The 27,977-nt window shown below is 40.3% G+C and overlaps 3 protein-coding genes across 4 annotated transcripts in view; 2 read left to right on the forward strand and 1 right to left on the reverse strand.

The window, feature by feature from the left end:
- Positions 1-765: 765 nt before the first annotated feature.
- On the reverse strand, positions 766-15,730 carry TMEM43 (transmembrane protein 43). Its single transcript, XM_075052656.1, has 12 exons — positions 15,584-15,730; positions 14,692-14,841; positions 13,501-13,635; positions 12,691-12,785; positions 10,730-10,779; positions 8,380-8,449; positions 6,486-6,556; positions 6,199-6,320; positions 5,503-5,577; positions 5,320-5,421; positions 3,662-3,779; positions 766-2,689 (listed from the first exon to the last, which is right to left on the reverse strand). The coding sequence occupies exons 1-12, from the start codon at positions 15,593-15,595 to the stop codon at positions 2,487-2,489; spliced, it is 1,203 nt and encodes a 400-aa protein (XP_074908757.1). The 5' UTR covers positions 15,596-15,730; the 3' UTR covers positions 766-2,486.
- Positions 15,731-15,732: 2 nt separating this feature from the next.
- On the forward strand, positions 15,733-26,247 carry CHCHD4 (coiled-coil-helix-coiled-coil-helix domain containing 4). 2 transcript variants are annotated; one of them, XM_075052657.1, is made up of 3 exons: positions 15,733-15,880; positions 18,170-18,268; positions 25,088-26,247. In XM_075052657.1, the coding sequence occupies exons 1-3, from the start codon at positions 15,748-15,750 to the stop codon at positions 25,381-25,383; spliced, it is 528 nt and encodes a 175-aa protein (XP_074908758.1). In that variant the 5' UTR covers positions 15,733-15,747; the 3' UTR covers positions 25,384-26,247. The 2 variants fall into 2 exon arrangements, with proteins under 2 accessions (XP_074908758.1, XP_074908759.1); XM_075052658.1 differs by lacking the exon at positions 15,733-15,880 and adding an exon at positions 15,888-16,085.
- UROC1 (urocanate hydratase 1) overlaps positions 18,185-27,977 on the forward strand; it is a 117,534-nt gene continuing 107,741 nt past the window's right edge. Inside the window, exon 1 of the mRNA XM_075052652.1 lies at positions 18,185-18,268. The gene's annotated coding sequence lies outside the window, so the exon portion shown is untranslated. The remainder of the gene's footprint in view (positions 18,269-27,977) is intronic.

Genomic DNA, 27,977 nt, shown 5'->3' on the forward strand with positions numbered 1-27,977 from the left:
ATAACACCTTCAGGTGGCAGAATCCTACCCCTCAGCTCCATAGGTAGCCAGCTCTCCTAACCTAAGCATGCAACACATGAAAGAGTAAATACACTTACTGTAAGGGAGACTGATGCAGAAAGGGAAGATGATTGACAGATGAGGTACATGTTCTGTCAGATTTTGGTAAGGAAGCAAGAGAAATACTGCTTCAGTTGTTTCTATAGAAATGTTGTGTACTTGCAATGAAAGCAAGCCTTGGCTCCACCACCACACCTGGCCTGGGAAACAATGAAGTTCCTGTCTGTGAAAGGAGTCTTACTTTATTTTGTGTCAATCCTGTGCACACACTAGCATGTAAGACAAAAGTATTTTCAGCTGTCGAGTGCATAGGTAAACACCCAGTCTCTTTAAAAATACAAAAGGCCGTATCCAGTAAGGCTGAACCATCATATTTTTCAAATAATCTTAACGGAGGCAAGGAAGTTACTATTACTTCAGTAGTCAGTAATGGGGAGTAAAACCCCTGTAGGCTGGAATCAGCCTTTCATCACACAGAAGTATATAGACCAGATAGATCGCAGCTGTTCTGTTACTAGGATCTTGTTTCCCAAAATGGAGAAATATTTGCAGGATAAACAAAACCCAGCTGTGCATTTATCTCAACTAACAATAGAAAACTAGTTCATGTGGAACCTACAAACTAATCCCTCGTGTACCTGGACACTATTCCTGGACATGAAACGTGCAATGTAAATGTAATAAAAAAAGAAGCCTACAAACCAACCTTTTGAAAATTGTATTTTATTAAATATACAAAAGCTCAGCACTTCTGTAGAAAATTGTATCTTCATCTCTAATACCATAATGCTGGTTAGTTTCCTGCATCATTGGTAAAACAGCAGTCCAACACCTGTTTTTCTCCCCAGTGGAGTGCAATTCTTTATTCACGGAGCAAAAGTTGGTGTTAGTGAGCAGCAGAAGACTGCGCAGTATCGCTCACGCATGTCAGCTGCACGCATGAGACCACTTGCACTTCCTATAATCTTTCACTCACTATTACTGCTTTTACCAGCAGAACCAAGCCATGAGACTGAATTGACAGCATTCAAATACCAGAAGAATGAAAAGAATTAAGGCTAATAAAGTAATTACTACTTCTCAAAAAATTTAACTCAGATCTCTCTTTCAGTACCACTTGTAGTAAGCGTTTGCTTCTATGTATGTTCAAGTTAAGTTCCTTTGGTATGGGGAACACCCCTGATGGTCATAGCTGGATTTCGTAAATGAAGACATTATTTTTGTACTGATTTGTGTATACTTACAGAAAAAAACCCACACTGTAGTGTAGGGAGGGCACATCTGGAAGCCAGACTTTAGCTAGATGGAAAGAGACTTAAAAACAGTACAAGATAGTCTCTAATCTCAAGTACTGGTTACAGCAGAAATACGTAAACATGAGCCATCACAACACTAAAAGAAGGCATTCCTCTAACAATATAAAGCTGAAAATTTAGGCTACTAAAGTCTATGAACTATAATCAGGCAAAAATGTTTTCATTATTTAATTTCACAGAGTACGTTCATTGTCCTTACTAAGTGAAATTCAAGAAAGAAACAGTATACACAGCAAAAAAAAAAAACAAATAGAGAATATACATTCAATTGTAAAAATTAGTTTTGTTTTGAGGCAGCAGGTTTTATTTTTAAAGGTTGGTGACCTCTGAGTATCCCCTTAAGTAAGTGCAATTTGAAGTTAAATTTTTGAAATAGTTATGCAATGGTATAGTCCACGCTACCATTTTGGATGCTTAACCAAGAACAACTTCAGAGATTTTTTAAAAGTTGGGGGAAATCAATGCTTTCTGACAAATCTGCCCTACCTCAGAGCACTGCTAACCTGGCCACTCTTATTTCAAGTTACTTTGAAACTCAGTCCAAAAGCATACATTTTACCTAAGTATTGTGTGAAATTTGACTAAGTTGTGTTTTTCCTTTGAACACATACACTTCCAAATGCATCAGCCAAAGAAGGGTGCGTGACTGTGTACATAGGTAAAGGCAGCAGAGGGAGGGTTTGTCAGAGGCAGGTACACACACGTATTTCCTAAGGATATCTAATCACAGTCCATGTGATGAAGCTGGCACTTTCTCCATGATACACAAGATGCCCCACCTGCCAGCGAGCACTTGCCAGTTCTCACATCAGGGGTAATTAGTAAGTGGTCAGAGGTACAAATCTGCTTGTTCACTAACTTACCATCAGTACAGACACTCCAAAGTGCTTTTTCCCTAAAGTCGATGTCATTGACTTCCTACAAACAGCATCCTATAGTCATATTCTTCATGGATAACATGTGTCAACTACCACATTCAAGCCCCCTCCCCAACTCTTGGTGCACCCTGCTGAACTGTGATATGCTGTAAGCATTCTGCAGTAACCGGGACAGAAATGCACTTGAGAAGTTTCTAACCAGCATGCAGCGCAAAACCCAACCACCTCCTTCTCACTGCTGCTTCTTTGGTGGAACACGAGATTTCGCAACCACAATTGGAACTACAGAGAGCAACCCGATCAGCAAAGCCCAGAGCGGGCGGTAGAAGAGCCAGCCAATGGAGATGGTCAGGAGTGACAGCGAACTGGCTACGCAGAAGGCAAATGCTTTTAATCCAATGTTAACCAGATCTCTCACAACAGGAAACCAGTCCACTGCAGAAAGAATTAAACAAGGGATCAAGATGATGGTTTAAAAGGAAGTCTTATTCACGCCTAGGATTTGCACGCTAATCATTGCAATCAAAAGACAGACTCAAATTATTTATCAAGACAACTGGATAAGGCATTTCAGCAGAGTATCCTCAAGGCATTTGATAATTAAGGAACAGCTAAACATCTAAGACAATGCTATCCTCATCTCTTTAGACAGGAAGTAATCTCAAATTAAGTCTGAAGTCTTGTCCAAGGCTTGAGAGGCAGAGCAGACTGATAGCCTTGCAGCTATGGAACAAGTCTAGGGCAACTGATACAATATGCCAGCATAAAAATTAATTTCTGGCAACAATAAATCTTGCAGTAGCATGTATATGGATAAATAAATAAGAAAAAAGAAGAGATCACAGCTACAAAGCAAACAATAGCTTTGATGTCTGGAGTTTATATAAGTTTGAGGCACATCCTGCTTTTCTGTAAGTTTTTATTCCAACATTTTTCTATGTTAAAAGGATAAACAAAAACTTTCTTTGCTGTCTGTTCACAGTAGTGTAGAATAACCAGATAACAAAGATATGTTACTATACAACTAGTAATTAAGACCTGTTAGGGGGGACCACTTGTGTATGGGTGTAGAAAGTAATTGGATTGCAGCACCTTGAGTTAGACTTGAAAGAACCAGCCCAACATGTGCTTCGGCTTCTGATTTTGGTAAGCACTGGGCTGGGATCTTCTGAGACTGGCAATAGATATTTGCATAATTTCTTTTAATGTTCACAAAGCAGCCATCTGGTTCTGGGATCCTGTTTACCTGCAATTGCCTACAGTGACTTTCAGATCAAATCCAATCTGAATTCAAACCAGATTCCTCCTGACCTCCAAATGAATGAATTCCATAGATGAGCAAGAGAGGACTCTCTAGGGATTATGATCCTATTTCTAAATCATTTTACATTTCTGTAAAAAACTTACCCAAAGTGTAAAAGATTCGGGTCATTAGGCTGATGCCTACAAACATTGTCAGCCAACCTGCTGCACGGAGGGCCCAGGTCTTCATGGTGTTACTCTCATGCTCTTTCTGAAACACCTCCTGAAAGCAAACACCATTACATGCAGCCTGTTTCTCAGTTTCTTTCAAGATCCTCTTGATTCCAATGTATTATAAGCAAATCACAGCCAACAGCATTGTAGGAGTACAAATTCTCTTGTAGAAGATGCATTGCAGCTCATTCTGCAGGGCCTTTTTGCACAGTATCACAGCCCACTACAATAGATTTCAAAGTGCAGCACAAGGGAAACTAACATTTTTCTAAACTAAGACAGCTAAACAAGAACCATTCAACACGCTATAACCACAGGCAGAAAGCACACAGTTTTTGCTGCAAATGGATACATTCAACATTACTGTGTTAATAAAATACTAATAAGTAAATGTAATAAAGGAGGAACCATCTGACTTCACTATGTTTGGAGGAAGAGAGAAAAGGCAACAATATCCACTAATGGCTGAGGGAAAGGTATATGAAAGAAAGCAAGCAGTATGAAGGGAAGAAAAGATAAAAGGTATGTGTGTACTTCATCAGGCAAAGCAAAGCATCTATTTGCAAGAAGTTGCAAGAATTCTGAGTAAGATTTTTTCAAAATGGGTTGTGTGCCCCTCTGGCTCTATAAAACATACACATGAAGATGGCTAAGACATAATAAAGCACTTAATGTGAAAAGATGTGTATGACTGATTGATTACTTGTACATACAAGTACTCTATGAATTATTCATTTGTATTGAGTTAATTTCCAAAGAACTAAAATTCTATCTAATGAAGATTCAGAGCTCACAGCAGAGAGCTGACTCTACTGCTACTCTCTTTCTACTCAAAACAAAAGCCTTTTTAACTACTTTTGGGAGCTCCTATAAATTGTTGACATCTGGGATTTTTGCAGCAGGGCATGAAACAATCATTAATGGAAACAAACCTACTAAAAGGAGTAAATGAATCACCAAATTGCTGGAGCATGCAGGATTTATTGGAGCATAATGCTCTGCCTCAAGGTTCTTTCTCAGCCAGAACAGCAATAAACATTTCAAACAAGCCTAAACTCCTGTTATTAGAGGCTGAAGAGAGGATAGCTCCTACGGTTTGTTTAATTAAAGCCTTATTTTTACTGTTTTAACATATGATCTTTTTAAAAGCATGTACTTGCATGCGTAAGTGGCAAACTACCAAAGAGCAAATAAAAGCAAAATGAAAAGGCACAGAAACAGCCTTTGAAGCAAAGGATGTTCAGCAGCAACAGAAGGGGATTTTAGAAAGATAAATATATAGCTACTTTAGCCACAGTTCCTTTTTAAAATAAAAAAAAAAAAATCAGGAATAACTATAGCCAAATTATATCCCACTGCTAGTGGGCGAAGCATGGCATTTTACTGCAATGCAAAGAACATGCAGAAACCTGGAAGGCAAACACACGCTATAATGCGTTGTCCTAGAAAAAGGAGAGAGAAAAGCCAATGTTTACACCAAGTATCTTCTCCTCTACAGCAGGTCTGAAGAAGAATGAGCTTATTCCCCTGCTGTTTCTGCACTACCATCTCCAGTTTTACCCCTTCACTAGTACAGTGTGGTATCTCACCTCCACAGAGAGTTCCCCAGGGTACAGAATCTGCAGGACATCTCCAGACTTGGTATGATATGGAACCAGTTGATCACCTCGCTGGCGAGCAATCACAGTCACCTTGGAAGAACGGGAAAGATATTTACTGGTTATTGAGTTGGGAACAGAGTTTTCAAAATACAGAAACAGCTGAAGACTCACCTTATCAGCAGAGCCCAAATAGGGGTCATCTCCACTCAGACCTGCATAGAAGAATGAGACACGAAGGTCTCCTACCTATGAAACAAGAGAATATTGGAAATCAAGAAAGATTTCTTTACAAAGGAGAATCACAGGAAAGACAACTCTGTACGGGAACTCCTTTTATGTATCAACACTTTTTCTGAATGTTTGTGTCAAGCCAGAGGACATCCAGAATGATTTCCAAGCTGTACTTTTTTCAGGCCTAGTTGATAGCCGAAACAGGATAGCTCAAATGCTGTTTTGCAATACCCCCTCTGATGTAGCTGCAGGAGCACATTAACACCAATGAGAACCTATGTTCATCCTTTGTCATTTCATCTTTTGGCAGAGGGGGGCAGGCAGCACAAGCTGACAACAAGCTATTTCATCGTACTCCGTTCAGTACAGCAAGGCAGAGGTAGAACCCACCTCCCAGCACCATCCCGTGTCTTTCCATTTAAAAGCATGGCAGACTCAAGAAAACAGAAGACAAAGAAGCAGGATCAGAAGCTTCCTGCAACAGAAGGACTCATGCTGAAGGACTGTACTAAGGGCGTCATCCTACGTGATGGTCTGCACTCCAATTTCTACATATTTAAATAGAAATGGGACATGCCCTAACTTTCTTTCTCACATAATAGTAATCACTGCTTTGGTTTATCTTTCTCATCTTACTTCTGGACGCCTGGGGTTCTCGCTGTGGTAAAAGTAATCTCCTCCTCGGGTAACATCAGCATGTGGATCCTCAAGGTTTGACAAGCTCAACTGCTTGAAGTCATCAATTTTATCCACAAGACCTAAGCAGAATAAAGAATCAAGCTCAGGTCCAGTGTCTAACTTGGAACAGCCAATTTGCTGGCTAGCTTCCTGATTATCACTTGAAATGACCACCACTGTGGAAAGAACCAAAGTCCACTGCTGATGCAACAGCAGACACAAAGCCAGTACAAAGCAATCCTTACCCTTGGAAAGAACAAAGCTGCCAACCTGGACGTTAGGAGAAACAGCAGTGAAAGACTCCACAGCCATGGCACTGAGGAACAGAGAGAGTCCCTGATTAGTCCCAAAATTATGATCAAGTTCTTGATTTGCAGTATGTAATATACAGCCCATAAAATGTACCATGTCAAATGTCAGGAGAAACTCAAAGAGCTAAATGGCTGTCATGATGTGAAAAAAAAATCCATCAAGAAACTGTGTCCAGACTTCATAATGTTGGAGCCATTAAAATAAGTTAAGACAAGATACGACTGTCTCACCCCCTGGCCTGACCTTCCATTCACACCATAGGATTTCACTAGTTTTTTCTGTACTGAACCTATAATGGGCTGAAACAAGAGTTCAGCTCTTAGGAAGCTGTTCAGCGCTGATATAGAGGTTTTGAGTGACAATGAATTAATCACGTTCCTAGATGAATTCCTGCAACATTTAACTACGCTCATAAATGCACTTTATTTCTAGCCTGAATGCATCTAGCTTCTGCTGTCAACTGCTAGGTCTTACCTGCTAAATTAAGAAACCTAGATCGTAAACCTTCTCCATATAAAGGTACTTCTACATCATGGCCAAGTTAATTAAATTCCAAACTCAGGAATCCTTTACTTACAGACTTGACTTCATTCTCATAAGTAGTACTACTAAAATCTCCTTGGCAGTAAACAACAGATTTTATTCTCACAAATGTCTAAGTCACATAAAAAGATAAAGACGGATGGACAGAAAGAAGATGACATGTAGTATACACTTAAAATAGTCTTATTAATGCTAGGCATCAATTCTAAAGTTCAGCATGTCTGCATACACTGTGCTGTCTCACACAAGGATCCACCACAGTCATGTTCAGTCTCCCTGGTTTGTACCAATACACTTAGATGAAGTGTTCTTAGCTGCAGGACTTTTTAAATTATGTACAGCAATAGCACTAAATCAAAAATGTTTCTTAATCTCAGTTGGAGATTTGCATTTATTGGAGAAGGCTTGGAGAATTTTCATTAACAAAAAGGGTGCATGGGGAGGAGAGACAAAGCAGGTATGTTATCTGTGCATGCTTTTTTCTATTGTCTCTCATCTAAACAAGTCTGCTAGTTGGGACTTACAATCAAAAACACATAGATCTTTGCTCTCCTTCCTTAAGTAGTACTTCCCAATAAAGGGCAGTGTATTTGCAGCACACAGAACCAAAACAAAGTTCTGGATATTTTGCAAAGTTCGAACTTTTATTGAAATCCTGGTCCTACTACCTCTCTGGCTGTATTTTTCACTCACACATAATGTTTTTTGCCAGATGGCATCCTGCATCCTAAGGAGCAAGCAGGTGCTGTAAGAATGACAAGCAAGCTAAAACTTAGCATTAAAAATGGCACATTGTAGTGTAACTAAAATGTTGCAGATGAGATATATATAAATTATATATGGGCAATTGCCACAAATAAGCCTGTGAGCTCATGCATGCTAGCTTAGAAAAAGCAGCACGCAAGTGGTATGAAAAGCTCATGGGATGTCTGCTATTCTAACCTTGTACTTATAATAGGAGAAGGAATTAGTAATAGACTGCACTAACAGAGAGTAAAAGTCAGAAAGGAACCCATTCAGGTTCTCCTACATGGAGACCACATGGTCCAGAGGTAATATAATAATAGCCTGATGTCCAGCCATTACTAATAGATAGCTTAATTCTGGTTCCACCAGGCAGCTTTGAACTGCTCTCTAATTCCTCTATGCCTTAGTTCTCCCAACTACCAAAAGACCAACAGCTTCCACCCACTTCACTGTGTCATGGAGATTAGTCATTTAGCTCTGATCTTTGATCAGATAAAGTGACAGAATCTAGAGGGACTGTGCCAGGTGGTAAATTACCTAGGGTTTTTGTGTCCAATTTCTCGATCAAAGTTTCTGCTGTTCACAACTTCCGATTTCCACTCAGTATCTAAAGAAAATGATATGAAGGTTGAGGAAAAGACAGGAAGAATTGCCACTCAGATCTTAGTTACTGAAGATACCTCTCAATTAATCAGTTCTAAGTTACACTTCTAGTAACACTGTTTACATGAAGGTATGTATGTGATAGTCTGTACTGATACTTAAATCCATCCTCCTAGCATATTAACAAGGAATGGCAGGATTAGGAAAAAAAAAGGATTTCAGGGATAAAATTGTAACTCAACTTTGCACAGTGGGAGCTTTGCTGTTGGCATCTTCCATGATCAGGCTTTGATTCCTGGCTCCACTCTTTGGGAATAATCTGATTTTGTGAGGAAAGGCTGCGAGCTCTGCTGGAACTAGCAGATTTCAGTGTAGTCAAGCAACAGATAGCGGTGTTACCTGTATGTGCCACTGTCAAAAATGCATAATGCTGCCTTTGTTTGGGCCACAGCAGCCTTCCCACATCCCGAGAACAGACCCCAGTAGGCTCCTTATAACTCCTACTAGAGTCCCTTTTTTGAGCAGCTTCCATATTAAATATAGCTTACTCTACTTCCATGAAGGTGTGGAGAAGAAGGAAAGGGAGTTTGGTTAAACAGTGGCGTAGGTACCATTGAAAGGGATATTCTAGTGTATTGAGAACATGGCAAGATTCTGGTAGTGGTGGGGTGCTGCAGGGGTGGTCTCTGTGGCAAGAGGTCAGAGGCTGCCCTGTGTTGGATGCTGCTGGCTCCATATTGAACCCACTGTAGGCCACAGCTGAGCCCATCAGTGAAGCCTGGGGCACTTCTGTGAAAAGATTTTTAAGAAAGGGCAGAAAACACCAAATGGGGAAGGGAGGGAACAAAAAGGAGTAAGAAACAACAGAGAGAACACCAAAAAACAGAGGAGGAGGAGGTGCTCCACAGCAGAGCAGATATTCACTGCAGCATGGGAAGAGTCCATGCTGGAGCAGGGGAAAAGTGTGAAAAGGCAAGTGGCAGAGAGAAACCACTACATACTGACTGTAAACCTACCCCCACCCCCTGCACTGCTTGCTTCCCCACTAAGGGGAGTGAGTGTAATCTGTGGTGATAACAAGGGCGGGGGGCAAGGGGAGAGTAGTCTGGAGTGAAGTTGAGCCTGGGAAAGGGTGAGAGCAAAATGCGTTTTGCCAACACCCTAATCAGTAATTAAATAAGTATTTTAGTTGACAATAAATTAAGTTAATTTTGCCCAAATTGAGTCTGTTTTAGCCACAATGGTAATTGGTATGAATCTCCCTATCTTTATTTCAACGTACAAGCTCTCTCATTCCTGTTCTTCCCACTCTCTTCCCCTGTCCCACTGAGGAGGAGAGTAAGCAAGCAGCTGTGTGGGCCCTTGGCTGCCAGCCAAGGCTAACCCACCACATCTAATAATACAGAGACTTTTACTGGACAGAATCCATCAAACTTGAGAGGGCAGCTGTTTTTTTTAATGGCATTTCTTTTTGTTCCCTGCCACTGTAAGGCTGTTTTTCACAGCTCACAACCACTAGCTTTGCTCCTTATGTATCCCCATGCTGCAGTGTCCCATGCTTCACTGACCTGGGGCATTTTTATGATCACACCCAGAAACTGCTGCACACCCACGTTACACATCCATGTGCTTTAATCAGAGATAAATGAAGTGCAGAGACCAATCTCCAGATATACGATGACTCAGAGTATTTCTCTGCCACTGGGTAGATCAGAATAATGCTCTCAGTTCTGCTCCTGCCAAAAAAGCATTTGGCAAGAGCCACAGCGCACATCAGAAGGTGCTGGTGGTTTTCATTAGCTGGTATCAACACCTAAACAGATTCTCAACAGGCTGTCTTACAGGCTGGAGCTACACTGTTCCTCCCTGTCTATTCTCTTCTGCTCCTGCCTGACATATGCCCAGTTACTCCACTTCTGAAGAGTAATCTCAGGCATAGCTTTGAACACACTCCCATTTCTGCCCATCTGCTGTCACCGAGGAAATTATGGGCCCTATCTCCAGGGCATCCTATCTCTAGATGCTGCTCTGAACCTCTAGGCGTTCCAAGACAAGACTTTCTGTAGTAGTTGCTTGCTAACAGCACACCTCCTTTCACCTCAATTACCTCAAGGAAGGGAGGTCCTGCCATTTGTTTAGGAAACAGAATTTTTGCTTATTTCTTCAAATTCCTTTCTTTCCCAACAAGAAAATACAGGGTTTACAACAAATATCAAAATACACACACATAAAAGTCCAAAGTTACATACATAAAAGAAAAGGGACTTTCTGTAGATCAACTTACTGTATGAATACTTTGTCTCTTTCTTAATCTCACCATTCTCTTCATATTCACTGCAGGGAAAAAGAGTGGGATGAGAACCAAAACAGTGCACACACACCCCTGGCTCAGGGCAGAATACACTTTACAAATGAAATGCACAGACAGCTCACTGGCAGCACAAACTTGTAAAGATAAGTAACTCTTCTCCAAACTACCTATTCCGAACACATAGATTCTCTGTACAATGAGAAAACTACACACAAACGCTGAACAGCCACAACCCTTTTATTCCCATGTTGCCAACAAGGTGTTGACTACATCAATGTGGAACAACTAGTATTAAAGACAGTAAGACAAACTGACCTAAATCAACAACCTGTTTACATATGTTGCACCATAAGCATGTTAAAACTGAGAAGTTATTTTTCACACCTTCACTACCTCTCACATTTTTTTTTGTATGACACAGAAGACATTTGGAACGTGAGTTCTGGGGAGTCAGACCTACACTGTAGCTAATAACTTTTATACTACTGTCAGTGGAATTATTAATAATAACAGAAATGTTTTTCCCCTTCTCCTTGCAACTATTAGCAGAGTAGCTAACATTTCATTACAATGTTGTAAATCCCCTTGAAAAGGTACCTAGACTGCAATATTGTCTATTATAAATTAATCTGACTGTCTCTCAAGCAAATAATATTTACAGTTTACTTTCACAGCTAGAAATTAATGATGGCTTTTGATTATTAAGGATAAGGGGCAGCAGAGTCTAATAATCGAGAAATCATGTCTTGGTTTAATTGAGCACTTCAATTTGCACCTGTATAAAGTACCAAAGAACTGAAGAGATTTCCCTCATAGTCAAGAGCCAAAAAGTGTCAAGTGTCCACAAGTCTGAGAAAAGAATCTGACTTCTAGATTCAATTGGATACAATAGGGTTTTTTAATTGCTTTGAAATACTCTAGTGTATGTTAGGCTGGAGGTATCAACCAGGCAGTTTTTGGGTCAATGGGTTTATCAGAGTTTATTCTGGGTCTCATAATTGAAATTGTTGGGTTCACTTACTTTTCTACAAAAGTTAAGACCCCTTTGGGAAATTTAAAAAAAAACCAGCCAACCAACCAAAAAAACCCAACAAGTAAATCATTGTCATTGTGAAAGAAAGGAAGATAGCCAAGGGAAAATATGATGAAGTTTCCGGATTCAGCAACAATCTTTTTGTATTTCCTTTTTGAGGACAGGGAAAAAAAATTGGCTTGAGGGTACATGATCAAGTTTTAGAGAATGGCAGCAGGAAAGGCTTAGCATATGAAGAGAAAAAGAGGATTATGAAGTTTTATTTGAAAAAATTCAGAACCAAGTATTGTGAGACAGTGATTTTGATTCTGCTAATCAACTAGCAGGCAGGGAGTATTATGGGAGTGGAGTTACAGAAATCCTGATAGGCAGAAAGTACATCAATTAAAAAAAGAAGCTTTAGGAATATTAGAAAGGATAGAAATCAACTAAGTCTTTGGGGAAAAGATAAGTGTCTTCTATTTTTTTCCTTCTTTTTCATAAACTGGTAAAGATCTTTGAATTCTGTTGACAACACATATGACAGAAAATAGATCAATAGGCTCTGAGGTGGCCCAGCATCAGACAACAATAATGAAAACAAAAAACGACAGCTGTAGCATGGAGGCCAAGAAACCCCCCATGAAGTTATACAAAATCAGGAAGTGGAAACTTTTGATAAAAGGCCTTGGATGTTACCCAAATTTTATCAGATGCAAATTCTGCAGCATCTACAAGACCTGACATCTCCAAGGAAATTAAAGTGATGCTCTAAAAAAACCACAAGAGCTCTAGAATTCTCCTGCTGTAAAGACTTGTTTTTTTTTTTTTTCTTTGGGGGTGGGGAGAGAAAAAAATATGTGATGGGATCCTGTTAATACAACAGCTTTATGAACAACTTTTAAAGATTTCTTTTACTTACGTTGACTCTTCATATTCAACCCATTGGTACATTTCCACATTACGCTTAAGTTTGACAGCCTGGATGGAGAGCCCATAGCTGGGATCAAACAAAGGCTATTTAAAAACAGAAAATACAAGTCAATATAAAAGCCGTTACCTCACAAACTCAAACACTGTACTTTTATTATCAAACCCATTTACATACCTCACTGTACATAGTACTATGTCACACACAATTGAATATAGAATAAATGTTATGAAAGACAAAAAGGAGCATCTCTTTACATCACTAATAAATCTGACCTGAGGAATCATCACCAAAAATTATTGCCATAGTGAAGAATAAAACCAGAAATGCTGGCTAATGGTATGTAGGCTGAAGTGTTTAAACCAGGGGGAGGTTTTATTTTACTGGAAGCTACCGTGCTGTGTTACCTTCTGCAGACTGACCACGGAAAACGACATTGCTACTGAAAAGTCAGAACTTGCAGAGCCTCTGTACTGCAAAAGCCTAAAGACTTTACAATATCATGAATACACAACAGGTTCCCTATACAAAGGGGAATTGAAATTATCCACCAAAGGCAGCGGGAAGGTAAACACAGCTAGAGGTAGCGTGTTGCTTGGGAGTAGGGAGACCAAGGCTGTACAGCATCTCCCCGATTCTGGGCCAAGAACCAAAGCTTGGGTGGTAGCCGGCAATGCTTACAGAGTAGGAAAGAAGCTGTATGTCTTCTCCCTGGATATCAAACATAATTTTAACTGGCAAAGACTTTTCCTTCCCTCCAAGCTCAAAATACTCGTATCTTCAAGATACTATTTTATTTACCTTAGACGTAGTCAGAGCGCCAGCTAAGTGCACCAATCTCCCTTCATTCTGCTGAGACACACTGTGGATGCTACCAAGAGGGATCACAAGAGAAAGTCCCTCATCAAGAGATTTAGCTGTCCTTAAAGCTCGTCCCTGCAATCAAGAAAAGCAAAATTAAGTTGTGGAGAATCAATGGTACAGCAGTATTTTGTGAAAAATGTTAGCAGAGAAGTGTTCTGAAGACCACAAGGAATGCTTGTATATTCAGCCTCAAGTCATATTCTTGAAACACACTTGTACTTCTACACTCTTTGTCTGACTGAGTTTGGAGCAGTACTTCTTATTCATGCAGCATGACCATTAACATTGAATAAGCTCCTCAAACACACATAGATTATTCCTACAAGAGTCTAAAATTATTGCTCTACATCTCCTACCTTGTTTGTTGTTCATGAATAACTGCAAAAATTGTGCCAGTTATGGTCCTTTTTCCATAGACCCATACAACTACATGGCAGAAGCTTTCCTTACCTTACCATTATGTTACAGTGTGGTTTTTCCTGCAAAGTCACCAAAACTGGGAGTAGTTCTCTTTCCTCTTGTAGAGGTATAAAAGGTAGTCTTAGGTGAAAATTCACAGAATTCTGCTCCCCCACTCCAAAACTGCCAAAAGCATGTATGTTTGCAACAGCAGGGTGTTAGGACTCCCTGCTTAGTTTAATTATTTTTTCGATCTAAACCCGAGACATAAAATAACGCTGAGAATAATTAGCGCCCTCGATTTTGCAACATGGAGTATGAATTCCTTTAACGCAATTATAACAACACTAGAAGTGAGCACCTTATATTATCCCAAGAAAGAGAGAAGGCTGGAATATGGTTGGGTCACACAACCCTCTTTCAATAATACTACAGCCTGTTTCTGCATCAGCTCACAAGTTTTGAATCTCATCTCTCATCACACACTGCCACTGTCTCTATTAAACTCAGTTTTACAGAAATACTATCTGTGGCCCTGTGATTTCACTCTTCTGTTATATCCCAAGCATAAGCACTAGGATCTCCAGACATATCGTCCTCTTCTCATGGATGAAGTAATAAAGCTTTAACACGACCATTTGACTAAGCCTATAAATGCAAAACTAGTTGAATGTCACTTCAGCTGTGACATTTTAAACTGTGTGCGAACACTGACAGTATTTTACTTACTTCATTGGTAAAAAGAAGGTAGAAAGACAGAAGAAATGTCACAAGTCCCATCAACATGCCTCCAGAAGTCTCACTGAGCCTCTCCAGGAACCCTGGTTTGGACTCACTTGTGATTTTAACATGTTCTTTTCTGCTGCCAGTGTCAGAGAACTGTTGGAGATAAACCAAAAATGCAATATTTGTGTGAAAGGGGAAGGCATTCTGTTTCAAAATCAGTCTTTTAGCTTTGTTAATACTGCTGCTTCACAGAGTAGCACCTCTTGCCTTTGACCAAAACTTTCCCACACTTATTAAATGCCTCATCACACTTTTGATACCAGAAATATGGTCAATAAATAAAACTCAAGCCTGATGGAAAAAACAATTTCTATGATAGTGGTTCAACATGTTCCTTCAAGCTTTCTTCAGTCTGTCTCTAGGTTCCCTATTTGGTGTCCACACCCCGCATTCAGGCCATGACAAATTGAGTAATACTCCTGAATTCCAAGCCAGCTAAAACATAGCTATAAATAACAAGTTACGTTTTACCTCACCAGTGGAAAAGTGCCTGCATACTTTAAAATAATTGCATCTTGGGCAACAAAAAGAGATAGTTTAAAACAAAATTGCTATTGCTGTCCCAGCCAGCGCCACATTAAAGCATAAAAGCCCAGGGGTTTATCTGTATGTACACTAGCTGCGGGGAACAACGAAGAAGCAGCTTTAGCACACGTAGCCAAGGGAGGAGGCGAGGCTTCTCTTTTGCTCACCCCGAGACGCCAGGCGGGATGTGACAGCGGACCCTCCGCTGCACAGGGCCCCTCGCCTCAGACAGGCCACCCCGGGGGAGCGACCCGGGGAACCGCCACACGCAGCGCAGAGCGACGGCAGGACCGGCCCGAACAGCACTTACATTCCTCGACATCTTGAGCCTCTCGCCCTCGCCAGGTACCACCCCGGAGAGGCCGCAAGAGCCGCGCACCGACAGCCGCCCGCCGCCGCGCCCTCCTCCTCCTCTGGGCTCACCCGGCCCTCCCGCCTCCGAGCCGCTCCCCGCCCGAGGCGCTGCCGCAATGCATGCCGGGACGCGTAGTTCCCGCCGGGGCACTGAGGCCCTCCCCGCCGGCCGCGGGGCAGCCTGGGAGTTGTAGTCCAGCGCCGAGGCCGGGCCCGACGGAGCCGGCGGGTCTCCGGCCGCGGTCGGCAGGAGGTGCGTCAGCGGCCGCCGGGCGGGCAGGGAAGGTGCTTCCGGAGGCGGGAGGTCATAGCGTGGAGCGGCGCGCCGCTGCCCGTTGCTGTGGCGGTGGTAGAGGAGGAGCGGAGGGGGCGGCGGGCCGCCGGCGGGGCTAAGTCTGCGCGCGCGCTGCGGGGGAAGGCACCGGACGGCTCCGCCATGTCCTACTGCAGGCAAGAAGGTGCGCCCGGGTGTCCTCCCCAATGTCACGCCGCCGGGACAGGCCGGGCGGGCTCGCCCTGAGGCGGGCGGGGGCGGGGGTTGGGAGCGACGCGGGGCGGCTGCCTGCTCACCTCAGCCCGTCAAGGGAGGCTGCAGCCTGAGGGGAGAAGAGGCGCGAAAGCCGCCCTCAGGCCGCGTGTGGCGGGGGGGGGGGCGGGAGGGCTGCCTCGCCTCCCTCCTCCGACCTTTCTCCTCACGGTAGGCGGGAAGCCGCGGCGGAGCGGTTGGCCGTGAGGCGGGTGAGGGCGCGGAGGGCCTGGCGGGTCCCCACAGCCGCCTGGCTGCGGCGGCGCCCCGGGGCGAGGCGGTGTGCGGGACCTGCGTCCAGGCAGCAGGTCGCTGCGGGCGCGGTGAGGAAGTGCCGCCCTGCAGCTGGTTGTTGAAACGTCGCCGCGAAACGGCCGGAGCTCCGCGTGTGTGCGCCTCGGGGCTCTTCTTTTAGCTCGCCGGGCTTTGCTGTGGAGCGGCTGAGGCGTGCGGGCGTGCTCCCTGTCGCGGCGCGGAATGGTACCCTCCCGAAGGGGTTAAATTTGTATCAGCCTTAGCTTAAGTGGCCAGAGGTTTTTGAGGGTTTTTTTTACCTTTTTAAGGAAAACACGGTAGATGGACAGGGTGGGTAGAGCGCGAGCTTTATGTTTCTGTATCTGTCCGAGGTATTATGTTGTGCGGCTTGTGGTATTTAGGAGGCTTGACCACTTGATATCTGGGGGATATATTCCCCCCTGCCCTTTAAGTAATGTAAAGTGACTAAATGTAAGGTTTCAAACTGGAAAAAAAAGCCATTCTTTCGTTCTAAATGCCATTTTGAAGTTACAAACTTTGGCATGCTGAATACTGGTTATAAACTGTGGTGAGGTAGTCATAACCCATGGACCTCTTTGCTTTATGTTTTTAATTTATTTGTTTTAGCAAGCATCTTGGATCTTTGCAAGATCTATAAGTTGTCTTATGGTATCCTACAAAATTATAGTGGTGGGTTAGAGTTCATATGTTTCTAGTTCCTTTTATATGAGAAATGGCTGGACATTCTACATTGTAAAGTTTGCTGGAGTGCAATGCAGAGTTGACAGAAAACTGTTTCCCTTTTGAAAAGAATTTAGACTTACCTGTTTTTTAGACATGTTTAAATGCTTATTGGTTACTGAGCAAAATAAAGGAAGTTACTGAACATCTGCTCGTTGAGGTCATGTTGAGGGGCAAGAACATACTAACTTCTAATATGCTAAGTCAATGTAGTGGCCTTTATGAATTTGGAGAATGAAAGGAAGTTCTTGAGGAACTTACCATTTTTTTTTCCCACTCAATGAATACTCAGTTGTGTGTTCAGAAGAGTTTCAGCTGGCTGTTCTTTCCTGCTTGTGTCTGCCTCAGATTACAGAGTTGTTAGAAAGCTCTACTCTGCTTTCTTAGTCAAGCCTGCCCCCCGTCCCGCTACAGAACTTCTTTGTTAAATCAAGAGTGGCACAAGAGCAGGAAGTACACTGTGTTGCCTTTCTATGCTTGGTAATGTTCACAGCACCTTTCAGTATAATTGGTTCTACACCGCTAAGGTGCTTTTCAGTATTTAATTCAGATAATTATTGTAAAAATATTACACTAGTCTTTAATGAAGAGTACTGTTCATTAATAAGTATACTGTTGAACACGTTACTGTAATTTAGTATGTTTTTTCTTTCGCTCTTCCTTTTTTTGTTGAACCCCTTCATCTGGGTTAGTCCTGAGAACAGAGTAGTTTGAGCTTGTTTGGAAACAGCCTTTTAACTTCACAGTTCAATGAACTGTACTGTGATCTGCAGCCATTACAGTATGTTGCTGTGAAAATTGGAACGTTAGAAGAATAGAATTTCAGTTATGTATGTGTTCCTCTGAACCAACAACTGTTGTAATTGAAGGTGATTGATAAGTACAACAGAATTCATTCACTATTAATATTAATGCATCGTGTTGAATATCTCATTACCTTGTGGTGTTCAGCAGCTTTGTAAATGACTCCTCCTGTCTCAGCTTTCTCTGAACTTTTGCTTGTTGTTTCCTATATGGTAGGAAAAGACAGAATTATATTTGCGACCAAGGAGGACCATGAGACACCAAGCAGTGCTGAGCTGGTTGCAGATGACCCAGATGACCCTTATGAAGAACAAGGTCAGTAGTAAGCAGAACAGAAGTAAGGAGTGATACACACATGTATCATATTCTAAGAAAATTAAAAAGCAAGAACAACAGAAAACAAACCTCGTATGAAGTAGAAACAAATTATTCATTTACTTTTGAAGACTGACAGCAGCTGGTTATTAAGTAGATAAACACCCAAACTCTTAGCAGTTTTAACTTCCAAATTAGGTCATCACAAATGACATGCTTTCATTACAGTGGGTTTTTTCCTACACTCTTAATGATCTTTCAAAATCGCCTGTTGAAATACATCAGTTGATGGCTTAGAGTTTTAGTTAGTAGCCAGAGATAGCCAGAAAAAGCTTTTCCTTCCTTTCTTTTATTAACAAAGTTAGAGCTTACCAAGTGAAAACTATGGTTGTTTTTTCACTGTTTTAAATGACAAAGTGCAATTTTCAGAGAAGCTGAAGTGAGTTACATATGACTGTTATGGATGTGAGTTGCTCACCTGCCTGTATGCAGTTGAAATTGCCTAACATGGTGATCTCTGAATATCCGATTTAATATAAATTATACCTGACTAATCCTGTACTATACTAGTGGCAATATAATCAATAACTAGTAGTAGTATCTTTCAATGGCACATTACATGTAAGTTCAAATTACTCAGTTTTCAACTGTAACCATTTTCCCTTGAAAAGATGTAAGTTAGTTTTCAGTGAAGATGACAGTTCTTACATGAAGTAGATCTAACCTGCAAATGGAGATTTAAGAGAACAGAATATTTCTGAGACCAAGACTTGTAATATTCTGATTGCACAGAGCATATTTTGGGTTGTTTCTAATGAGTGGATGAAATATCTTCCTATCATGATGATTAAATAAATTTTGCCCATGAACATGGTTCATGGTTGTCATGAACATCTGTGAATTAGGGTTAATTCTTTTACTAATTGCCTTTATGCTTACAGGTCTTTCAGCCTCTTCACTTTGTGTGAAGCGATCTCATTGCTTTCAACTCAGCTGAGATTGAAGTAAATCTTTTACTTGAAATTTTGTTAGGAAGTAAGTTATGCAAGTGGCTTTGTGACCTTTAGAGGGCAGTATTTAAGCACAGTTTAGACACTGGAGCACACAGGGTTGCTTTGTTAGCTGATGTATGTAGTTTAATTTGAACCGTATCTTCCTATGTCATTAAAATAACTTTTCATACACAGATTTGTGTTGAAATGATTTTGCATTTAGCTGCCTATCTTGGCTTCATTACAACTGTATGTAGTCAGTAGCTATATCTAAAAGTTTTGCTTGTCAGCAGTGATGAGTCCGTTCAGTTTTATAATGGCCCAAACGAGAACAATGAGAGAATTCCAATTTCAGAAAGGTGTTTAAAAGCTGCAGTTTAGTATCTGTCAGGAATTCTTCTACCTTGTATTTTCAGATAGGTTGTTTCACTGGCTAAGACCCAATACCCAAACTGCCTGTTTAGTGGAAACAGTCTGTGCTTTGGGATTTGTCATCATCTTCACAATGTGAATGGTGCTTCAGCCCCTAAAGATTTCAAATACAGACCCCTACAGGCAATAAAATCTATGTGGCACTAATATCTGTTACTGTCTTGACCAGGATGGAAGATGGAACCTACGGATGACTCGTGTAAGGTAGTTCATCCTTAGGTGGAAAACAGTGTCTGTGGAGAGCTCATTTTTAAGACTGTTTGCTCAGTATGCTACGTGGAAGTGAAACAAAATTAGAGTTTTTTAACTCCTGTCTCAAGCAAATTTAAAATCCATTATTAGTCTGTTAAGTGAAGAGTTAACAGCCTCTAATGATCAGATAGTGGAATTAAGTTCCCCATTCCTTTTCTGTGTCCTATGGCTTTCTGTTTTGTCTGAAAAACTGGAAATTGTTTGCAAAATAAAGCAAAGAAAGATACTTTTTCTAGATATCGCATCTGGAGAACATACCAATCCTTGGAGATTTTATCATTCACTGAACTGTTAGGTCACCTTGTGTGGTGTAAAGCTAAACAAAGTGGCTTGCTGTTTAGCTAAGTAAATTCATGTATGCAGTCTGTATTGTTGTTACATGCGATTGTTTAAAGTTCACCTACCTTCCCCCTTATAATCATTTATGGTCTTTGGTGATAATTAAATATTCTGTTAGTAAAAGGTGTCTATCTAGCAACAGCATGTGGATGCATGTTGGTTCTATAACTAAGCATCTATTTTTGACACCAGCTTTTAAGAGGAAAGTGAAGGGTGCCCATCTCAGTTCTAGCATAATAGACAGACATACTAGAGAGTATTAGAATGTGAACATAGAAAACAATTCTCATGGTACCTCTAAAGAGGGGATTCTCGTCCTTTTGTCTCATGACCCACTCCTCCACCCAAATTACTCTTTTTCTGGTTGTACATACACCACAAATATATATTCTTGTGCCATGTATTTGGGTAATAAACTAGTCAAAATTAAGAACCACTTCCTCCTTGTTTAAAAGCCATATTCATTGATTCCTCTTATGTGTATTTTGCTAGATATGGAAAGGCCATGGTGAGGAGAGGTGGTGGGGTTTTTTTCCCCTAGCAATCCTGTATTTACAGCATGTTAGATCACTTGCTCCCTAAACTATGGAGCAGGGAAGAAAACAGAGAAAGCCAGAAGCTTGTTATGTCAGGGACACCTTACAGTGAAAATACGTGTCTGTGTGGTTCAAAATGAGAGACTGTAACTTTGTTTAAATACAGGTAATAAGTTTGGGTTGGGTTTTGGTTTTTTGTGGTTTGTTTGGGTTTTTTTTTCTTAGTGTGTGGTAAGTTACTGCCATGTTTTAAGGGTTCTCTGAAAACTTCTCACTTGAATGATCTCAGGCTACAGCGCATCAGATCAAAACAGAAACAATTGACATATCACAGAATGTAGCTGCATCTAATGGGAGTGAAATTTGTGGGCAGGAAGGACATATGGACAAAATATTTTGAAATATTTTTAAGTGCAGAAGCTCTGGCTCATGTGGTTTTTATTTAAAAGAAAATTAGAAAGGGCTTTGCTGTACTTAAGGTAACATGCAGGCTTTTCTAATTTAGCTTCTACTTTGAATAGAAGACTTGGTTTCCAGTGTTCAACTTCTGTGGCGTAATTAACTATAATGACTCTTTTCATGTTTTCTGCTGTGCTATACACAGAACAGTCATATCTGGGAAAGAATAGATTTATTATATAGATATACCATAATCTGTATTGTTTTCTAATACAGCTGAAACTTTTATTTGAGGTTTTGTTTTTTTGTAGGGGCCTTTTTCATACTTAAGACAAGCAAGTAGTTTGGTATTTTTGGATAGTTCTTATTTTGCTTCAGGCATTAACAGACACTAGTCTTTGAGTAGTCTACTTTAGTCAGTAGATGACTCAGGAAAACTTGTGCTGTTTCCTTTGGGTGAAAATAAAGTTGTATAGTATTCTTTTTTTATTTCTATCAGTTATAAGATTTTGGTAGGCAAAATGTTAATGGCTCACTTTAAGCCAAAAACATTGAAAGAAATGAAGCTGTGTGAAATGGGAAGGCAGAAAAACCAGGGTAAGTTCAAGCTAGCATTTCATATTACAGCATATCTCAAAGTTCACTGTACGTGCCTTTTAACAGCTGTGGCTGATGGAAGCAAATTAAGAATTCATTTGCAGCAGTTTTGAAATAGTATTCTCACTCTAAAGCTTATTTCTGGTCTTATGTGTTGCAGATGGAAGCATTTCAATGTGAAAGATCTCTAGTTTTCATTGAGATCTTTGCTCCCATCAGAATAATTTCTTATTTTATTAGACTTACATGAAGAAGGCACTGGTGAGTTTTATGCATGAAAAGTAATTTTTATTAGCATTACAGCTGTGATTAAGAGAGTTGGCTACAAGTGCTTATGGAATTGCACCTCAAACATGGGTTGTTGCTGTCCTCTCCCTTCTCTGTTTTTCCAGACTGTTCCTGTCATCTTATTTTAGCGACAGTTTTGAAATGGTTTCCACAGAGCACTGATGAAGGAAAAACCCTAATTCTTTTAAGAAAGAACTTGATGAATGATCAGATGTACTGGACTGTTTTTATGACTGATGATGTCCCTCTCAATCCTGCTTCCTATGTGTCTGTCATCTTACACTGTGAATCATTGGCAGATAAACTTGTTTTTGGAATGTTTGTCGTATATCAGGGAAGAAACTTTTCTCAGAACAGTGGGACTTCATTACAGCAAGTACAAACACAAGTGTTCACATAAATGCAGATGGGCCTGCCTTCATCCATGATACTAACAGATCCCATGAACTAAGAGAGATTAGGCTATGTGATGTTAGCAGTTAATTGCTAACGCAAGCCTTGATCTGCTATGATGAAAACAGGGTTGTTTTTTCTTCCCCAAGCACAGGCTCAAGTAGATTATGACCCACTGGATCAGTGAGGTTCAGGCTGCATTTGCAAGAAGCTTTAATTCAATTTTAATTAAAATTGGTAATCCTGTCTATTGCAGACTTGTGATTCAGGAAGATTGAGGGATGAAATCTGTTTCCATTTTAATTGTGTTCTGAGCTAGCTGATACACTTAGTCATTGAAGTGTGCATTCTGCTGTAATTATCAGTGAGGAAATGCTTGCCTTGTCTGTATTTTTGTTTTGTTTTTTTAAAGCATGGTTTCTGTGCATATAACATCTGAAACTGATGCTATTTCAGTGATCAAATAGTTGCAAATCAATGCTCGTGATATACAAGAATGTATTGTCTATGGGATAACTCTTACGTTGTTGTTAAAATTTCCATGCTTACGAGGCAGTTCTGGTTCTAAAAGGAACAATTTATTTTAAAAGAATTATTTTACAAGTAATTTTATTGCTGTGGTATCTTCAGGAACATTTAAAAACTCTTCATGTATTTTTTCTTTTTGAAGTGTTAGAAAAATGACTGTTTAAAATCAATGGTTGATGTTAGTGAGGAGAAACATAGGACTTCAAATCTAGTTTATAAAGCAAGCCTTATTTCTTCTACACTGTACCATCAACATCTTTCTGCTTTGTCATCCTGGGCAATAAGGAATCTGGCACCAGCCATCCATTTCCTTGTCTCAGAAGTTCTGCTTTTCTTCCAGGCAGCTAGAGATGCCTTGATGTGCTGTACTAGGTATAACTTCTCAGTACAGTGATTATTACAGATATTTTACAAAACTATCTTGCTGAAAAAAGCATGATCTATGAAAAATGACAGTATTAGTTTAGTGGACTAAATCACGCTAAGGAGGCTGTTACTTTCTGTAATGAAAAGACTGATCAACACAGGGATTTGACTGACTCAGTGTAATTTTCTGCCAAACTGCATTGGCTGAGTTAGAGCACATCATTGATGAATTGCAAATCAGAGTAAAAATTTCCATTCATTCCTTTTAATACAGCAATAAATATGATTGAGCTGCTTTTGCTGTACTAGTACACAAGATTCATGATATTGTGGCCTAGTGTCCAAGAGATTGCTAGTGGGAGTGAGACCTATGTCTGGAACTTCATGATACCACAGGACAAAGAAAATAAGTAGGCTTATTGAATTCTGCGGGAGTATTTCAGGTAACGTCAAGTTACATCAGGCCCTAAATATAATTTCACATTCGGATCAGAATCAATGCAACTTTATTCTCTGACAATGGTATTTTCATACCTGCCTCTAAAGGGGAAGTACTTAAACTTCAGGTTTATGCACATGTTGTTAGCTTCTGCAGAAACTCAACCTGGAGATTAAGTTAGGGAAGGCTACTAGAGAGGAGGAGAGCAAATTGTTAAAGTGGAGAAGAAACCAGCTTGGGTCACAGCACAGTATTTCTCTTGTTCTTCGTAGATGAACATAACTACATGTATGTTTGTGCAAAGTAGAGAAAGGGAATGGAGATGTATTGCTTTAAAGCAATATATTAGAGGCTCTAGGAGCCCACACAACCAAGTCCATTCTACTACATTTCTACACCTGACTGTTTAAAAGGTTTTCTAAAACTTACAGAGGAAATGAGTTCTCTGGCTTGATCCTTGAACTTCATTGTGCAAATCAGTTGATGTCTCAAAGAATACGTGCCCATTTAAATCTTCACCTTGCTATTCGATCACTGTTATTATTTCTGTGATGACTTCAAATGTTCCAGAGCAGAAATTTACAGCTGTTCAGTTTAGAGTCTAAAATGAGACCCAGCTCACTTTCAGTTGTGATCTAAAGCGCAGTTTGGTTTCTGGGAACCAAACAGGCTGGCATGCTCTCACTATTCCTTGTGTTCTGTGGCATGTGACTTAATCTGTGTCTTACAATTAAACTGATTTTCGTTTTTTGTAATTCTGGTTTTCCAGTTCAAATTTTAAGATGAAAGTTGTGGATTAGTATTCCAGAGTTCATTTAAAAAAAGGAAGAAAAATGCATCTGTCCAACTTGATTTAAAAGAATTCTAGTCTTAATACTGGAATTAAATTCTTATGACTTATATGACATGATTTTAAGGCTTGCTTGTTCCCCTGACAGAGTTTAGCAAGTGGATTGACTTGACTTAGATCTGTTTTGCAGTTTCCTTAGAATATTCTCAGTGGTCTGTAGTACAGGGAGAATGACTTATTTCAGGTATGGGTATAGAACTAACCTCACTTGTGCCCAGTAAAGGATCATACAGATCAGAGATAGAAACAGACTGGCCAGAAAGTGAAAGGTGTTTAGTACCCTTGAAGCTACAGAACTAACGTGGCATTGTTAATACTTCAACTTACACCTGCAGCCTAGCAGCTTTCACTGAATGAAATCAATTTTTGGAAGGAGCGCTTAACTTTTCTTCTCTCTTGTTTGTTCAGGATTGATATTGCCCAATGGAGATATCAATTGGAATTGCCCATGTCTGGGTGGAATGGCTAGTGGTCCCTGTGGGGAACAGTTCAAGTCAGCCTTTTCTTGTTTCCACTATAGCACAGAAGAAATAAAGGGGTCAGACTGTGTGGACCAATTCCGTGCCATGCAGGAATGCATGCAAAAATACCCCGATCTTTACCCTCAAGAGGATGAAAATGAAGAAAAAGAGAAGTCAAGCAAAGATTTGGAAGCTACTCCTATGGAGGCTTCTGCTGCCAAAGAGGAGAAGGGATCTAGCTAATGAAGATGTAAGGAGGCTGTTGTCTCCATTTCTCATTTTCAGAGGCATGGACTTTTGCAGTATGTCTGTCTCTCAAGTTGTCAAGAAATGTTTCACCATTGTTCTATACACTGTATCATAGTAAATAATTTATTGCCAAAGGAGAAATCTCAGTGCTACAGCCTTGCAAATAAATACTGCAAAAAGAGCGAGTATGTGTGTGTACTGTGTAACGTGCTATCAGACACAGTTAATACGTTAACAGCTGTTTTTTACCCTCAAGTTCTCCTTGAGTTTTGACTTGAATAACATGTTTAAATATATAGCTTTCAACTAAAATTCCAGTAGCACACCAGGTCTGTCTTCATTTCAGTATGGTCTGATCAATAGCTGCTCTTTTTCAATGTATTCTGTTCTCTTAATAGAAATTGCATTTAATGATTGTTTTTCCTTAAGGATTTTTTTTGCCAGAGTGATACAGAACACTGAAAATGGCCTAAATCTAGAATTTGTAAAATAATTTCAAATGGTCTTACTGGATTGTGGTTGCATTTTACTACTGGCATCAGGTAAAGACTGCCAGAAAAATGTTGAAATGCGTATCTCCTTTGATTTCATTTACTTATTGTGATGGCTTTTGCATTTTTAAAAATGATGTGTTGTACAACCATTGATAAAGATGAATGGGAAGAATGTTGGTCACTGGCTTTATTTTTGCTCTGAAACCACGGGGTTTGGGTTCTTTTAGTTAGTACCTGCTCCTGTTGCTCTTGTAAAATACTTTGAGAATACAATGAAAACATTACCTGGTGTAATGATCTCCAAACAGATACTGTGACTTAAGTGCATATTAAAAAGCAAATACTTTTTACCTTCTTTGAACAAGCTCCTGTGTCTTTGTGGTGTGTTTTTTGTTGACACTGCTTGCATTTGAAATAACTCTTCTGTGTTGTAAGCAGACTTTGAATCACTTTGTAGGTTGTGAAGATCAGTTGCTCCAGCTTATCAGATTTTTATTCTTGTCCCATTCATTTGTCCCCAGCCCCAGGCAAGAAGGCATAAAAAATGTAAAGCATTTTCAGTAGCTGTAGTAGACTGAATCATGAACCAGCACTACAGAGGACCTGAACAGCTATTAAAATATTTGAGAATTACTTTAGAGGTGCAAGTAATTTCATAGTAATTCACTATAGTTTAATACCTGTGGATAAGGGAATGCTGCATTGTTTTTCTTTCCTAGCAAAATGTAGGCTGCGAGAACTGTATTACAAAACAAATTGTACGTTTGGCTTCAGTAACTGTTCATCGCAGGGTTGGTGGTTTTTTTGGTGGTTTGGTTTTTGGGTTGTTTTTTTTTTTTTCCGCTCTCCTTATGTGTTGGTTAACTTACAAAACACAAGAAGTTGTAGTGGCAATAGTGCAGCCCGGTAAATCTAGTAATATTTAAACACTTACCTGTCTCTGTGGGCAGCACTCTTAAGTGCTCAGCAGCATTGCTTCCATATAATGTTTTTGGTATCTTGTTTGCATAAGTTATTTCAGTGTTAGTGATGATGCTTCTGAATGTTTGAGGGGAATTTCTGTTAAATTTTACAGTGTGAGCTGTTTATATTTCAGTACAGCTGTTGGATTCTCAAAAAAAATTGTAGGCAATTAAGTGGCTGACAACTGCTCAGTTCTGAGGGCATGGATAGCAGGTACTTTCAGCATCTCTTTGCTTTTAAAAGATACAAGTATGACAGAGCTTCTCAGTGTGACTCTTTCAGCTGTGGGAAGACAAATGCCAAGTTAACCTGAGTAAATGGGCACAAAAGCATCAGTGATAAACCTTGGCACTTAGGCAATTGGGCCATGAAAATGAAATCTTAGGCAATCAGATAAACACTGGGCACCAAATTAAAAAAAAGCAACACATGCTTCCAAGCTTTTGGTTGTTCAAATGGAAATCCAATGCATTAATTTGTGAAGAAGCAAAAGCCATTTGTGAAGGGGTGCTCTGTTCTAAGAACGGTTTGCCTCCTATTTTTTTCTGCTGTGCTTTTCTTTCCCACGTTGCCTGAATGCTGTACAGGTTTTGGATTTATCCTCTGTAACAGTATTTATAGCATCTGCGTACAAAACAAAATGCAAGAATCCTGGTCCTACAGTAGCTAGGGTCCTGAACCTAATACTGACAGAGGGAACTTGCAGCATGTAATCTAACATATTTGAAGGTGTGTGTAGGATGGAGTTGCTTCTTTCTGACTCTGCTGTGGCTTGGTAACCTGTTGTGTTAGATCCAGTACAAATATGGAATATGTGTAATGGCCTTACCTCAGAAACTGAAAAACACCATGTAATGTGTTTGAGGTGTTTTGAGAAAGGAAGTCATAGCTCTAATCCTTGTCTTTGTGGAAATTATCAGTTTCTTTTCCTCCTATCCTTGTCAAATTAGAAACTAGCATAACTGTCATCACCTCATTTGCATTCTGGATAATCCCTTAAAAGTGGAAGTGATGTAACTTGGACTAAAACAAAAAAAATCAAGTGTCTCTCATTCTCCTTACCTACTACCCCTGCCCCCTGTTCTGTGAGTGCCAGCCTGTGGGGTTTTGGGGGCAGGGGGTGTGGGGGGT

The sequence above is a fragment of the Buteo buteo genome, chromosome 21 (genome assembly GCF_964188355.1).
Source record: "Buteo buteo chromosome 21, bButBut1.hap1.1, whole genome shotgun sequence".
NCBI lineage: Eukaryota > Metazoa > Chordata > Aves > Accipitriformes > Accipitridae > Buteo > Buteo buteo.

Coding starts and splice junctions, on each gene's coding strand:
- CHCHD4 (XM_075052657.1), top strand. CDS start 15,748: ATGCCGGGACGCGTAGTTCCCGCCGGGGCACTGAGGCCCTCCCCGCCG. Junction 15,881..18,169: donor CCGGCCGCGGTCGGCAGGAG/GTGCGTCAGCGG, acceptor CCTATATGGTAG/GAAAAGACAGAATTATATTT. Junction 18,269..25,087: donor TGACCCTTATGAAGAACAAG/GTCAGTAGTAAG, acceptor TTGTTTGTTCAG/GATTGATATTGCCCAATGGA.
- TMEM43 (XM_075052656.1), bottom strand. Junction 5,578..6,198: donor AGAACCCCAGGCGTCCAGAA/GTAAGATGAGAA, acceptor CTTGTTTCATAG/GTAGGAGACCTTCGTGTCTC. Junction 5,422..5,502: donor ATTTGGGCTCTGCTGATAAG/GTGAGTCTTCAG, acceptor CGTTCTTCCAAG/GTGACTGTGATTGCTCGCCA.